Source organism: Cariama cristata, unplaced genomic scaffold (genome assembly GCF_000690535.1).
Source record: "Cariama cristata isolate BGI_N322 unplaced genomic scaffold, ASM69053v1 scaffold18751, whole genome shotgun sequence".
Classification (NCBI taxonomy): domain Eukaryota; kingdom Metazoa; phylum Chordata; class Aves; order Cariamiformes; family Cariamidae; genus Cariama; species Cariama cristata.
In genome coordinates, this window is record NW_009598934.1 from 169,325 (window position 1) to 185,721 (window position 16,397).

General features: G+C 41.5%; 1 protein-coding gene across 1 annotated transcript in view; it reads right to left on the reverse strand.

The window, feature by feature from the left end:
• Positions 1-16,397, reverse strand: part of FAM20C (family with sequence similarity 20, member C) — a gene marked incomplete at its 5' end in the record, with an annotated part of 55,577 nt that overhangs the window by 10,175 nt on the left and 29,005 nt on the right. The window contains 2 exons of the mRNA XM_009709510.1: positions 774-889; positions 2,668-2,760. Coding sequence (XP_009707812.1) covers positions 774-889; positions 2,668-2,760 — 209 coding nt within the window. The remainder of the gene's footprint in view (positions 1-773; positions 890-2,667; positions 2,761-16,397) is intronic.

Sequence of the window (16,397 nt, forward strand, 5' to 3'; positions counted from 1 at the left end):
GATATCACTTTCTCCCACCCTTTGCCCATCTTTGCCTGTTCCAGTTGCATATTCTGATGAGCAGGGCATGGTTTTACTCTGTGTTTGTAAAATTCCCGCCCTGTGGAGCATCATCCTTGGCTGAGGCCACCAGACATTGTGAAAGAGTGAAGAGTAACAGAGAGTGGTATCGGTTCTTGGGGTCAGCCCTCAAAGCAAGAACGAGGACTGGGAACAATTCAGGTCACTTCCACTCTGGCCTCTGCTCAGTAAAGAATTTGAACTAGAAGCAGGATATGCTACACATCTATTTGCTTGATTTTTTTCAAACTCTTGTTGTAATAAAAACTGAAGTACATGACTCTGAGAAAATTAGGTTTTGGTCCTCCAGTCAAAACCGAGAAATAAATGCGTCTGATGAACAGAAGTGACGGATCACATTGCAGCAGGAAAAAAAGTCTAAATAACTAATGGGCTAAGTAATAAGATTTTGGGTAAACTGAGAGCAACAGAAGAAATTGCTTTAGAAATTGCTCTACATAAAACATTTGTTGAATACATTGCTTTTGTGAACATAAAAGCCTGTCTCTGTGGATAATTTGTCAAGGGGAAAAGGCACTCAATTCAAAACAATGAAGTCTTCTTTGCAGGCTATGTCTCCACATTTATTTCTATTCAAAGGTCTAGAAGACAGTTCTATTAGAAATATCTGAGCAATTAAGCAATCTACACATCGTTCCCTTAAGTACGTGTTCAGTGGGATAGAAAGAATATAGTGTTATTTTCAAGACTACCTGGTGAGATGAAAAATGTTCTCCACAGTTTCTTGTCACGAGTAACATCTCGTATTTCTCTTGTCATGTTAACCAGTCTACCTGCAACGGGTGGCACGCGACGGAAATCCAAGATCCTGGAAGAGAAAGCAAGCAATAGTTTTTGTAAAGGATTAAAGTATAATGATAGCGATAGGTTTTAGGAAGGTTCATTACACTCTGAAGACACACTTATCTGTGGTCTTTAAGGAGCAAAAAGCCCATCAATGTTAAACTGGATAATCCTTCGTATAATACATTACAAAATATGTCCTGAATATGATCAGCTCTGACTTGCCTACATAGTATGGAGGAGATGCAAAATATGGAAGACTATGGGGACATATTGTTCCATGAAAAAAATGAAGATACATAGAATTCCAGAAATAAGAGACAGTAGAAACTTACTTTTGACTTTGTGCTACTTCAGGATTGTTATAACATGCATTTTACTCACCAATTTTTTTAATGACTTGAGGAATGGGATTTCAGCCTCTTTCTTCCATAAATACCATCTAATAGTAATTTTTTTTTCTGACAGTCTTAGTATTTGTTTGATTTATTTGCTGCTTCTCCTCTCTGTTTTAAGACCCTTATACCAACCTAAACCATCTCCCTGAGTCTAAAAATTTTTCCACAGGCAAAGGCTGGGTGAACAGCCTTTCTCTACCACAAACTCCCCCAACTTAGTAGATCATTAAAAACTCCCTACGAAGCATTGCTATTAGATACAGTAAAAGAGCAAAGTCCCCATACAAAGCTTCCCCATAGGTGGGATTTTTATGTCTACGGTCTGCTGATACGATTTTCTACATTGGGTAGCAATGGCTTTTTCTGCTTAGTGTGTGGATATTTAACATACCTCCCTGTAGGAACTCCATTAATGTTTTTTACTACAGCACCATCTGCTTAAAATGGCAATATAAAATACAAAGCAGAAGGGATCAACACCAAGGTCAACAACAATAAAATATAGAAGATCCTTGAAGGATCTGACCAGGATGGCTCTTAATGGCAAATCTACCCTGTGCAACCTGCTAATGGGTTCCCTTATCCTAACCATCAACCCAGAAGGCAGCAATACTACATGTAGCCCCAAATAATTTGTGGCCCCAAAGCTTCAAGCTTTTGGAAGGATGTTTCTTGGCACTTCACAGTGTGAAAGATGCTTCAGTTCTAGCTCAGCCTGTGAAATGCCATACTGTTAATAATTCATCACTAACTATTAGTTCCTGCTCCTAATCTGGGCAGGCTGAGAGGGCTGCAGTCCCTTGCCAGACTTGGGGTATCCACCATACCCTGCACTAATGCTGCCTGGGGGGACATTTTCAGCTAACAGGAGCATGGGATGACCACCATTGCCCTTTCCTTCCCACTAACTTGTGGCCTAAATATGCTCCTGATATGGGAAGGCCCCAGCTTTTTGCTGTGAAACCAGAACTCCTTCTCCATCTCAATTATTCCTCTCTGAACACTCACACCATCCCCCATGTCTCGTGTGGATTTGCGTGCCCTGGAGCTAATTGGGGTGAGCCAGCCTCCTGTCACACTTGCTACATATTGCCCGGGAGATGGGTCCTCTCCATATGTACTTCAAGATCACAGAGGAAATTCATTTCTTAAGTTTTCTCCAATACCATTTCTCTTTCTTTCTGAGAATTACTTATTGCCAGGTTTCTCGTTCCCAGAGCAAGACACATTTCCTAATTATTAATCTACCCTTTCATCATCCACCATTTCATTTATTCAATGGCGTTTGCCCACCTTTGTTCCATTTTCCCCTTTTTTAAAAGTAATTCAGTTACAGGGCTGGTCAAGTGCAGAAACTTATCACAATATTTCCACTTTTCTTTCAATGCAAATCCATTTTACTTGCCTGTCCAAATGAAATGCTGCTATTTCTGCATTATGTCTTTCATAGTCTGAAAAATAAAAAAAGTCAGGCGGGGTTTCTTGTTCTCTCGTTTGTCTGCAAAGAAAAACAAGGAAAGTGTTTTAATGAAGGGTTAGCGTTTCTAAGGAGCGGTACTCAGACATCAGCACGTTATTCAGTAGTTCAAGTATTGATTGCTTAATGGAAGGCCTTTAAATACTTCATGTGTGCATTATTTGCCATGTAGCCTTCATTTTATCTTCTTTTTTAAACTACTGTAACAAAAAAAAGGAATTCAAGACTTGTGCATGCAGGCTGCTGTCACAAAGCTATTCTACTCAAGACTTTCGCTCTATTTAACAAGATCTGTTTTATCACTCTCAAACATTTCATTAGTGATAGTGGTGAAGACAATGTCATTTCATTAAATTATCATTAACTGTAATTATGAAATTTCCAAAAGTAATAACATTTTTCTTTCATCTTTGGCAGCCATGCAGCTCCTATCTAAAATATGACTTTCCTTTTGTATTACTTAGAGCCAAAAGTGACATGTTTTTCTCATTTCAGAAGAAATGGGATCATTGCAGTTTGATGGCCATGACACATGTCATGTTTCAAAGAACATTAACAAGACCATGCTCCAGAAAGGATGCAGAATTTGTTGTTTCTTCAGTTTAAAAACCAATAAAAAATGTCATTCTGATGGAAATAGAAAGGCTAAAGCTTCAACACTGAGCTCCATGGAAAATAGAAAGCTCTACATAACAGAGGAGCAAATCTTGGTCTCACTTTAGGCAATGTCCAGTCCTGATGGCTTTTGGATGGAGCAGAACTCAGGCAGTTGACCAGTACCATGACCAGGCTCCACCTCAACCTGCATCATGCTTTATTTTGAAGTCTTAAATGGGAGATAAGCACTGCAAAGCTGTTCTGCAGAGCTTCTGCAAGGGAGGATAGCTCTCCAGAAGAGGAAAACAAAGCTCTTTCTCATTCCCTGCTGTCACAGGTGGCCAGTTGATGGCTCGTGCATCACCCATGCTACACACTGGCAATTAAAACACAGCTTCTGCACCGGGACCTTGTTGCATTAAAGGCTTTGGGATGGTGCAGGTGCAGAGCTCAAACCTCCAGAGAATTTGCAGCAAGCCCTAACTATGGGGCTTGTTGGGAACCCAAAGCTGTGTCCAGCTGTCCTCATTCCCACAAAGACCAACATGACTACCGGGACTGGTATCTGTCTGTGAGTCTTCCCGTATCCACCTTGCTGAAGAAAGCAGGTGAGTCTCATGGTTTTTGGCTATATGAAGATTTTGCTATGCAACCAGCATGGTATGAACAGCTGATATCCTTTCTCAGACATTCTTCTTTACATCAACATCTTGGTGAGGTACTCTATCTCATCCTAAATGATGAACAACTGCCATCATAGAGACAACATCAAGATATTTGACTTGTGTCCAATATAACTCAAGGTCAGAGGGGCCTCCAGCACTCTAGTGATGCTCTGGCCAAAACAACACTGATCACTGTCATAGCAGAGCTCACAGACGTGGCCAACACTTGGCAGAAGTCCTGCTAGGGCGCTGCTGTGTCTGCAAAAGGTTCACAAGGAGACAAGCTAAAAGTGAGCCTGGCATAAAATAAAAAATAATATTTTGCTTTGTCTCCATAATAAATGCAAAACGGGAAGGAGCACACCCATAAAGAGGAGTACGGGAGAGCCAGAAACCTATGGCACGACACACAGTACTCCAAGCAATCCTGACAAGATTTAGGAGAGCTGCAACCTCGCTGTGTATATTCCCCTCAAAACTGAAGAAATGAGCCCTGAATATAAATTCAAAGGAAAAGATTAACATATTTCCGTTGGGCAGAAAATTACACTTTGTATATAACTTTTCCTCCCTTCCAGATCTTAAAATACTCAATTTCTTCAACAAAACTAAGACAGAAGGATTCATCCCAAGCTTTTTGCAAACTTTAAACATATCAGCACAGCTGATAAGTTGCAGAAAATATTACCAATTAGCTAATCAATGCCATCTGCTTTTTATCTCCCAAAGACTTTAAACAAATCACGGCTGTTCCTTTACAAGAAAATCTTGCTCCAGAAAGTCAAATAAGGGCTAGATCTCAATCTTGCAAGCACAGCTCTAGCCCCAGCCCAGCTCCTTTGCGGTGCCTGCTCGACACGCCGGGCGGCCAGCACATCACCGCCACGATAGTCCAGTCTCTCTAATTTCACTTTCCTCTTTGCTCCCTGCCACCCCCGGCAATGGCTGGGGATATTATTTATTTGGGAGTAAGTATAGCTGTCCTGCAGGCTTAGACTTGTTTCTACATATTTCTCTCCTGTCATAATGTATTATTAAGTGGTAGCACACTCTCCTATAAAATCATGAACTTGATTGTCCTAAAACCTTCAAAAATGGACACCAAATCCACAGTGCAATCTAGACAATGGAAATACTGGTATTTTTTGAACCTGACTATACATCATGAAACAAACTACCAAGTTTCTTTGGTGCTTCAGGTGCTTCCCTCTACTCACCTACAGAAAAACACTCTCCAGCCACAGTCCCCATGGTCCATGCCCATGTCAAACAAGTATGGTACCCATCCTTCTGTCTCTCGGAAATATTGGGTTATTCTGAATGTCGACTGGAAAGAGGATTTATCTATCCTCAAGTTGCTTTACATTCCTTATGTTCCTTTGCAAAGCTCTGCAGAACTAAGATGTAGCAGATCCAAACATGAAACCCTCTCCTGAAATAACCTTGAAACATCCTTTCTGCTGACTTATTCCCATATCTCACAGATAGAACAGGAACCTTGCTCCTCGGATCTGACTTTAGCTGTCAAGAGTTTTATTCAAACGTACATTTGTTGTTAATTTGATGTCTGCAGCAGCACCTAAAGAGATTTGCTGGTAATTCCTCAGCCACAGTAAGCTGCCAAACCACCAGCAAATGCTAACATGTGTGATGATCATAGCCTAAGGTACACAACTGAATTTAAAAAGCCACATGAGCCTAACACAGCTTGGAATCAATGGAATCAATTGACTGTTATGAGAATGGCTTTAACAGTGTTAAAAGGGCACCTACATAACAATCTACATTTTTTACTTTGTCCAAACGTGTTTATACATCATCTTATTTTATCCACGTTAAAAAGGTTACTATTTTTAGTGAGCACAATCTAATCAATGCATTGCCTGGTTTGGTGCTAATTCTTCTAATGATCTATTCTGATATATGTGTGTAGAGAGGTGGAAGATCAAACTCTGCTCTCAGCAACGTGGATGTACAGTCAGCAAGTCCTATTAGTTACTCCAGCTTTAGGCCATGGTAACTGGCCCTCAGTCTCTAAGTGATACACTGGGAAAGGGGTACGCACTCTGAGTCCCTTCCAGGTCAAGTAAAGTATCTTATAAAACAACACTGGAACCCATCCATCCCACAGCATGTTTTAAATCAGAACTGCATTTTAAAGGGGAAAAAAACACCCAACCATCAAGTTATTTTGGTTTTATTACCTGATGGCTATTGAAGGTTATTTTCTAATAAAACGACATACACAATGAGTTATTTGAGCAAACAGACCAATATGCTAAACCCTCTGCAGAAATGTATGCTTCTGAGGGACAATAAATTAAAGTAATGGTTAGAGCTCCTCAGTGCCAGCAGTAACATCTCACAACGTGCAGGGGACAGGTTTTGCACAGGTTGCTGACGGTGGGAGAGGATTTCTGGCAGAGGCTCTTATTTTGCAAACAATGGGAATTTGGTGATCCTCTCTTTGGAGAAAGATTTGGCAGATATTTATAATGGCAGGCGGGGAAGCTCTGGAGGAGAGACAGATGGAAGTCTGTTGATACTGCACACAGTTAAAAACTACACAGTGGCACCAGACCAATTACAGCATAAGGAAAAGACAAATCAGCACAGTAACACTAGTAGAGGAGAAATAAGAACTAAAGGAAAATTAAAGGCCATGAAAATTTCCCTGCTATGGCACAACTCAGAGAAAACACGGGAAGTAAAGTATGATTTTAAACAGGACAGGGACACATTTGCATTGACACAAGATGACATGCAACTGTGATCTGATCTTGTGGCTAGAAAAGCAAGTCACACTTACAAGTATAAGAAATAAAGCTACTCTGATAAATTAACAGAGTCAGGAACACATCTGGTGAGTCAGCTCCACCCTAGCTATGGTTGGGATCTGTTTTGGTGTTCAGTAGTATTTGGATACACCAACACAGTGATTTGTGTGCAGAAATAATGCAAAGCCTCAAGCTTTTAATAAATGTTTCTGTAAACATTTTTTTGCCAATTACTTGATCCCCAAAACCCAACACTAATAATTTCTTGGTTGTTTGTTTTTTTTTTCTGCCATTCATGAACCTTATCACCACAGTGAGACTGCAGGCTCTGCAGACTCTCTGGCATTTCAGAAAACGCCGTTATACAAACTAAACCTTTAACATGGAAATCTATATTTAGTTTCCAGGATCACTCGCATTACCTGCCTAAATTACCAGGATTAATACCCACCACGACCATGTATTACTCGAAAGAATCCTGCCTCGATGCCAGACTTCCTCCGCTCTGGAGGGGCCCTATTATCTGTACAGCAGCCAAAAAGCTAAAAAATAGGGCAAACAGCCCAATTTGAGTCAAGTGTTATCCTGACAGACACATGCTGTCTTCCTATGCCGCAGTCCAGAGACATTTCAGAGCCACCTTTTGTATCAAACTCTCGTACCTTAACTAATCAAAGAACATGCTGCTGATTTGAAAACAGCTTCTTTTAAATAGGTTGCACTCCTGTTCTGACACATAATCAGGGGAATCAACCACAGGGATTAGGGATGATTATGGATCACAACAATGAGCTTCACCACAGCAGGGAGCGGGGTTTGCTTGGGTTAGATAATTTTGCAGATGGAGACCCTGACCTTCTCTGGCCAGGGAAATTCGGCAGCAGCAAAATCACTGAGATGTAACAGGCCAACCAGGCATGGTAATTGCACTGGCAGGGACATGACTAACATTGATAAGAGGGTAATTCGGCTATCGGAACATATAACTGGAGATTATCCGGGTCTACCCACAGCTATAGGTTGCTATTCTTCTCCTTTGGAAAGCAGCTTTCCTCTCTTTCCATGAAGCATTTAAGGTGTTTAGATACCTGTCCTGGAGCCAAGTTGCAGGCTCAACAGTTAATATACAGTGTTACCTAAATGATAAAATATAGTTAATACAAGACTAAAAGGCTGCCACTCAGCAGTTTGCTGCTGTTTCAATTACTTTGTGGCCTGGGAGAGACTTGGGGATTTCTTGCATTTGGAAGCACCACGGTGGGGCTTTGTAGGCAGCCCCTTGCTCCGGCAAGCAACCAAAGCACAGGGGCTGCATCAAGTCTGGGCAGCCATTCTTCCAACACAGACAGGCATGAAATCTTCCTAACCCTTGCCTATGAACTTCTTTGTACTAGCAGAAAACTCAGACTGAAAGTCCAGTGTCTGCTTGCAAGATTTTCTCCCTGCCCCGCAACCCTTATGTCAAATTGGATTGTGCAGCAGGGGGATCTAGAGTGCCCTGAGATAATCTAAAGCTTATTATTCTAAGTGAAGGAGGCAGCCTGTGGAAAAAAAAAAAAAAGAAGATGTCTCTGAGGCAGCTGCAGTCCTTAGGAGGGTATTTAGATTTTGCATGCAGAGTCATATTATCTGGGAGGGCTTTCTATGCATTTGGCACCAGTTAGAACAGGTGGAAAAAAATGCCACTTAATTTCATAATACATTTTAGTGGCTTAGTAAGTATTTAGAAAGATAAATGATATTGCTAATGCAGCTACATCTACAGTAGCAAAGATATCTGGTGCCTGTTTCTGACTCCTTATGGAGTCTTGGCAGCTGATGGCTTTGGCTTTATCAAAGCATTCTGCTACAAAGAGCACTCCCAGGAACAATACGAGCTGTTTACAAGAGCAGAATACGGTCCCGAAAATGAGCGGCCAATCCAGGAATGCAAAGACATGCAATTTAAGTGGTACAGAAAGGATGTTTGGCCCGTTTCATCACTATCATCCAAATGACAATATGGGCCTCCGCAGGATATTCAGGCTTCTCCTGTTTAAGTAGCAGTTCTGCAGCTAGAAAAAATGAGAGAATATTCACTGTAGCAGAAAGACAGAAATTTGCACTGGGATGTGATAGCAATAGGAATAATTAGCAAACCGCCAAAAGGACAAATACCGAGATCATGCAATTGCATGCCAGCCCTGGAGTGCTTTTCTCCTGAGCAGACGAAGAGAGCTTGACAACACCACATGCTCAAGAACCAGTTAGCTTAATATAAATCATAAACTTCTAATGCAGAGAATGACAACCGGCTTCTGAAAGAGCATTTGTATATATAAATATCTTGTTACCTGGCACAGGAGGATAGCAGGGGGGAGAGGGAGAAAAAATCCACAGGGAAACAGTATACTAAGGTGGGTTTTCTTTCAATTTCTAGTTGCGGAGTCAAAGAAAAAAAGGCTCAGGAGGTCACCTAACCCATCCCCTGGCCTCAGGGTGAGATCAGCTAGACCTAAACCATTCTTGACAGACATCACTATAATGTGATCTTCAAAATGTCCTTTCACAATCCCATGGCTGCAGCCCTCTCCTCCTTGTCCCTGTGTCCTGGCCTTACTCTTCTTCTAATTTCGTCTCCCTATTCCTCCTCGCTCCACAATCATGGCAAAAGCATCCCAGTTAGACTTGCTGCAGCTGATCCAAGTGCCTTTCCAAGGAGGGCATACATGCGATAGACATGCCAGAACAACTGGCTCCAATTCCTGAAAAGAGCATCCCCAAGCCAAGACCTGGGAATTAAGCCTTAACGCTTTTAGACTACAGATTCCTCAGCTCAGAAGCCTGTTCTTTACTAAGCACAATTCATTTATTTTTAATTCATTAAAAACCCAACAAACCCAAAGCCTTGAAAGCCTACTTTAGTCTTTCCCCTTAAAACCAGTGCTGTTTCTAGAAGACAATGAAGTAACCTCTGATTCTTCTACATAGATCAGGGTGTTTGTGAAAAGGTTGTACAAAACCAATCCCTGCTTCGAGTAGCACCAGTGAAAGGTTCCTGCCGTCCCATGCATGAGACATAGAGATATAGATCTATATAGATATATACAGAAGCAGATTTTCACCTGAGCAAAACATGAATTACCACTCCTGACTACACACGCAGATATGACATGAAGAGATGAATAATCAGGGTAACTGATATGATCCAAGAATATGAAAAATTCATTTTATTCTCCACTAAAATATAAAAATAATAAAACCAGACACCTTCCTCTTCTTTGAGGCTTTTCTGTTCTTTCTAGTGATCTGGATTTGGTATTAAGATCTCAAAATGTACCCTCTCTATACCATTGCCTTCACTGACATTGTGCTGACAGTAAAGTCAAGGCATAATCTCACCAATCATCATTTCATTGTCTACCAGCACAGAAGAATAGCTCTTTTCTTCATTCATTCTTTTGCAGTTTCAGATACATAAGACATGAAGAGAATCTTTGATCAGCACAAAACACATAAGAGTTTGATCAACTGGGAAAATTTCCTTCAGCAATTCAGAATATTACTTCCAGCTCTGCCCAGTAAGTAGCTGCCTGTCACCACGGGAAAAGTAAAAGGAAAAAAAAATATTAGCGTAAGCACATTTGTCAGGATGTCTTCCCCACCCGCGCTTTTCAGTGCAACAGCCGACAGTCCCCTTCCCGCTCCCAGTGAACACAGCTAAAAAGAGGGGGGGTCCTGTGCTGGGGGCTGCACTCTCAGCCTGGTCAGATCGCAGACTCACAGGTATTATTATTATTATTACTATTATTACTATTCTTTTTTAGAAGATAGCTGAAAAGAAAGCAAAACGAAATGCTGTTACAAAGCAGGTAAGCCATACAAAACCAGAGAGAAGAGCTCCAGTGCTACCAAACTCTAGATGGACGTATGTAGGTGCACTTAAAGTATAATCCAACACATACATCAATATCTGATGTCGCCTGCTGTGGCACTGGACACAACGTGACCAGACAAGTAGGGTCATTCTTTATAATATTTGCCTGTATTTCCCCTGCACCCCACAAACATCTCAAATTTTAAGAGGCAGGCACAGTGTTAGAAAGCATGCAAGTTTAAAATACTTGAGGTAAGACGAGTTTTTCCAACATTATGGGATAGAGGCTGATCTCGGTTATTACTGAAAAGCAGCACCACTGAAAACTGCCGTAAGTGAAACAAAGATCCTTTTCACGACTGCTTTTGTAAGCTGTGTACAGGGCTGCTTCTGTTGTAAGTAACAACATGCACGGCTGCTTTTTGCACAGTAGTGGGGACTGAAGTGTGTATTTCCAAAATTAGAAGCTCAGGTATTCATATCTTGATTTAAAGAAGCCTACCCTCTGTGCAAGATGCTCAGCGGGAGGTACACACTGGTACGCTGATTGTGCAAGAGGCAGCACAAGCACGCAGGAATTGCAAGAGTGCAAAGGTGAGGGTCTTGCTGCAAATTCATCTTCATCTCCCTCTTTTGAGATGCTGGTGGGAAGAGGAGAAGCGGGACGGAGAATAGATGAACACTGATGTCCTAGTGGCTAAGTGGTGGCGCCTCTTGGCTAGAAATGTTTTTCTATCATCCAGAAAAAGCAAGGTTTGTAAAGAAAAACAAATGAGTCACAGTATGAAGAGAAAAGCAAGCTCTGGGAAGCTCCTGTCACTAATTTACTTTGCAGATAAAAAAAATTCTTAATCCAGAAATAAGGTTTGGTTCATCTTTGAGACAGAAACCTGATTTGACATATAGGAATTGAAAGATTAAGTACTTGACAGCATAGCAAGAGAGTTCTCAGTGCCAATGTTAACATGGTCAATGCTGTTGCCACAGCAGGGAGAAAAAAGACTCGTAGCAACTAAATAATCAGGAGACATCATTAATAAAGTGCTACAATGATATTTTGTGCCTTTCTTTAAGGTATCTTCATTAAGAAACTATATCACCATATCACTATCAATATTTTCTGCCCCTGTATGGCTTGGATTCATTTGTGCTCTTAAACAAGTGGTGTGAGCATTTTTGCCATGCCAAGCCCATAATATCTGTCATCTTTCCCCTTGATTTATCCCTTTGTGGCTTTGTTGTACATTGTCTGCTAGCCATAAATTGCAAATATGAAAAATGATACAGCTGCAAAAACTATTTCTGAAAAACAGGCAGTGCAAATAGAGCTCAGTGTGAGCCCAGGTACCTTCAGCCTTTCTTCAGGAAAAGACTGCAGAATACTTTCTACAGAGGTTTTTCAATATATAACATTTGTAGAGCTCTGAGTGCGCAGGAGGAAAAATATGTGTAAAATTAGAAGTCTGAAGCATTTCTTCAGCCCTGAGAATGCTATTTAATATGTCTGGGGTCATTAAGGGTAGGGATTTAATGGAAGAATAACATTAAACATATTAGAAGCATAGCAGAGCTCAAATTTCTTTCAGCTTGTTGTATTTTTTCTTTTCATTGTACATGACGTATGTGTCATTGAAATTCCAGGGTTCACACTAGGTTCCAGTTCAAAATAGGTGGGGAAAAAGTAATTACTGTGAACTTGATGTATTGATACAGAACTTCTTCCTTTTTATTCATGAGTTTCCTTGCTATCATTACAAGAACCATGAATGCTAGTAAGCTTGTCCTCAAAATCTCCCAGGAAGGAGGAAAATATTAGTCCTGCTTTTCAGCAAAAGCTGCAAAACATGGAGCTATTAAGGATTCAGCTCTGCCCTAAGCAAAGCACTCTAGCCTCATTAAGCACATGCTTAACTTTGGGCACACATATAGCCAGTGAACTATGTGTGTCCTTGACAGTCAAGCATAGACTTAATACTTCCTTGGAGCTCTTTTGTGCTCAGCACTTTGCAAGAACAAGCCAGTGATAAGCACCAGATCCCCGCAGCGGTTCTGGCCGCTCACTCCATCCACTTCCAGACTCACAGTTGTTGTTTTCTTCTTCTTCCACCCACGACAACTACTTTGGGGAAAAAAAAGGTGTCATTCTGCCAAAAGCACGTCAGTTTGGCCACAGGCTTTGGATCCCAGATGTCACCTTTCAGGTTGGCACTGAGGTCTGCAGGTCCTAGGTGTGCTCAAGGCTCCTTGTACCCAAATAACTGCACCACGCAAAGCACTGCAATTCCTCTAATCAAAAAAATAATTACTTTTCTTACTTATATTGCCAGACTAACCAGAAATAAGACTCAAATCCTGGCCTGCAATGTGTCTCCTGCCCCACATAGGGAAATATAAATAGATCTAGAAAAGCTCAGACAACTTTTATGAGCTGTCGTGGTCCAGAAATGGTGTTTGAGCTGTGCCAGGCACAGGAATGGGCTGAAGGGCCACAGGCAGTATGTATAAACAATACAGACCCAACATTTTCCTCTCCAGTCCTACTGGAAGAAGTTGTTTGGGCTGAATACTGACACAACTAGAAGCACCACAGTGTTTGCACTCTGTATTCAGCCCATTTGGTACAGGCTCCCTCTTACAGTTTCTAGTTCAGAGTTTGAATGTCTCCTCTCTCTCTCAAATGAAATGTTTGCAGTTCTTAAGATCACATAATAGGGATAAAACCTAATACAATCACACCTCTCTATTAGCCATACAATGAGGTTGTCATTTTGTTGTGGCTTAGAAGAATAAATAAAAGGATGCTCAGGCTCCAGCTAGGAAAGTGAAAAATCCTTTGAAATTTCACTATTTTGTGTCTTGGGTCTGCATTTCCGTAGGAGAGCTCCACTTTCCCAAGGACCCCAAAGGAGTAACCATGCTCCCTCTTATGGCATGCTCCCTCCTCCCTTCCCACCTACCCACGCAGAAGTCAAACACTTTTGACTTTTTATTTACAGTTTACCATTCAAGGGCTACTGGATACTGAATTGCACCGAGTTAAGTGCCCAAGATTTTGCAGATAAATGATTACTATCAAAAATCATTAACAGGACAGAGCTTACATGGTGTATATATATAGACCAATATGTAAAAAAAAGAGCATGAAAGAGCATGAAATCCTCAGTGAGCTGCTTTTACCAGCTATGGATCTCAAAGTCTGGATACTGTTCTCACATCCAGTACAAAGTGAGAAACAGGGGATCAGAACAGTGAAGCATCTTGTGCAATTTCCTCTTGCAAACCCCAGATCTGAGTGCCAGTGGATGGCTCAGCTCAAGCCCCTACACACCAGTCCCCCCCCAGGAGTGCCCTGCATAGGGGTCCAGAGGATGCACTGGTGCCCAGTCCTTCTGCTGGTCAGAGGGGGACATCTGCCAGGAGAACCACAAATTTTGCTTTTCAAGTTTGTTTCAACCCCAAATCCTGAGAATCTTCCAGAATTATACCACTGAGGACAGCAGGCATGTGGTTACTCTGAGACAATCGCTCCCCAGGGCGGAGTGTTTCTAATTCCTCTGAGGTGTGATTTCCCAATAAAGCACACGCACCCCTGAACTTGCCTTACCGCTGCTATTAACATTCCTTAATGTGTGGCAAAGGGTGATGTGCCTCTCTGAGCTGGAAAGAGGTGTAATTGCCTGTTTCAGACTACTTTGTGGTTACAAAAGAAATGGGAATTACTTTGATACGGTGTGGTATTTCATTGCTCTAACAAAAAGCAAACTATGCAACCACTCTCTTTTTTATTTTATTTTATTTTTACTCCTGTCTCATTACTCCTCCTCCTGTCAGCAAACACGATCTTCATGAAGGGTGTCTAAATTACCCTTTAACCTAAGCTGGTTCTGCAGTTCATGCATAAACTTCCATTTTAAATGTGTTTCCTTCCCAACCAGAATTTTGCCTAAATAAGGAATACAGAACAGCACTTTGTTGCTTGTCTTTCCCCGGCTGTGCATGGGCACTGGCCCCATCCCACTGCAAAAACCAGGAGCTGATCAACTCATCTCTGAGGCTGATTTCCCCTGACAGACACGTGTCCCACCTGGGTTATTCCCCCCCTGCAAAATTTTACATGTTTGGGAATATGCTGACATCACCACTTTGCCATTTTGAGAATTTCTCAGGTAGCTACTTTCTGAGGTGGCTGCCAAGGTGATTTACAAATGCAAATACTCCAGGGTGCTCCGAAACCTCTCAAGTACTTGGGAATAGCCTTTCTCAGCCTCCCTCAGAGGATGCCCTAACTTTTCAAGAAGGAAGAATACACGGACCATCTTAGTATCAACCCAAATGTTTCACTCCCTGGCTAAATTTGAATTAACCAACTGTATCTTTCTTGACCTTGGTTGTTCATTTATTGCATGAGTAAGAGTGTACTGGGTTGGGAGCCCTTTCTTGTAGCCATTTCACAGATTAATTGTGCTGCTTTACAAAACTATAAAAAACTTTACTTTCTCTCTAAACTTCTCTTCTAGGCTTGAAACCCCCACTGCTAATCCCTGCTTTATACTAAGGGCACCACATGAGTCACAAATTACATTGGAAATTACACTTCAGTGTCCTTTTAGCTTGCAACCGTCTGGATAAAGGGTGGGTTAACGTTCCACAGCCCACGGGGAGTCACTGTGTTACTCCCAGGGGAAAATCAAGCTGTATTAGCATCTCTTCCCTCTTCTGCATCTCCACAGAGAAGGAGGATTTTAACCTCCCGGTCTCCACATGGGCCCTGCTGCTGAGGGCTGCAAGCGCAGTCCCCGCTCTCCACGGAGCTTTATCCCTCTCCTCCTTTAATCCTAATTATAGACACAGTATTTTTGGAAAAAAATGAGGACCATCACTTAAAAGGACAGTAGATGCCGAATTTCAAAAGGGTTCAGTATTGGCCTAACCTGCTCCACTTAAGTAAAAAAAGACCTATTGAAATCTCTGAAAAATATCCCATATGAAAAAATAAAGACCAGAAGGATGTTAGGGGACCTGCTCTGTGGCACTACAAGGGAAGAAAGACTCTCGCCACCTTGGCTGTTCAGGGCAGTTGCTTTTTTATATAAACATATACATACATATATAAACATATATAAACATTAAGTGCAATGCATTCAGTGAACTCCCATGCTCAAGACGCAGAGAAAAATTCACACCTGCTAGATCGCAAAAACGCATCCACTCAAACTTGGGGTGAAGATACAGAAGGGTAGATGTATGTGTGCGTGTATCTGCGTTTGTGTGTGCACAGGCATACGGAGTGAAACACTTTTCATCCACGAGATTCAGCTGAGTTAGTGTTCAATGTGAAACAGCTGTGCTCCCCTTCAGAAGACTTAGAAATTAGTTTTGGCTAATCTAAACTTAAAAGCCTACCTGTGTTGAGGTTGCTTGGTAAGATAAGGGGAGATTACAATAAAGTATGCGAGGGTTGATAATAAAAGCAGAGCTTAGAAAAAACAGCACAAGAAAAAAGAGACAAAGGGTGGAGGACAAGAGAAGGAAGGAAAAATGTGCAAAAGATGTGCAGCAAAACCTTTAGTGAAATGACATTGTTGCCAAAATTTTTTTTATGGTGCTGATTTACGACATGCAGCTGCTTTTCTCTAACAGTGCATATCTGGTTACCTCTCCTTGAATTTTTAACTGTGTTTAAATGTCTACAAAATATGAAGCTTATCTACTGTACAGTGTGATAGATATGTGTGTGCATAGCCCACAGGAGCTTTGTGGGAG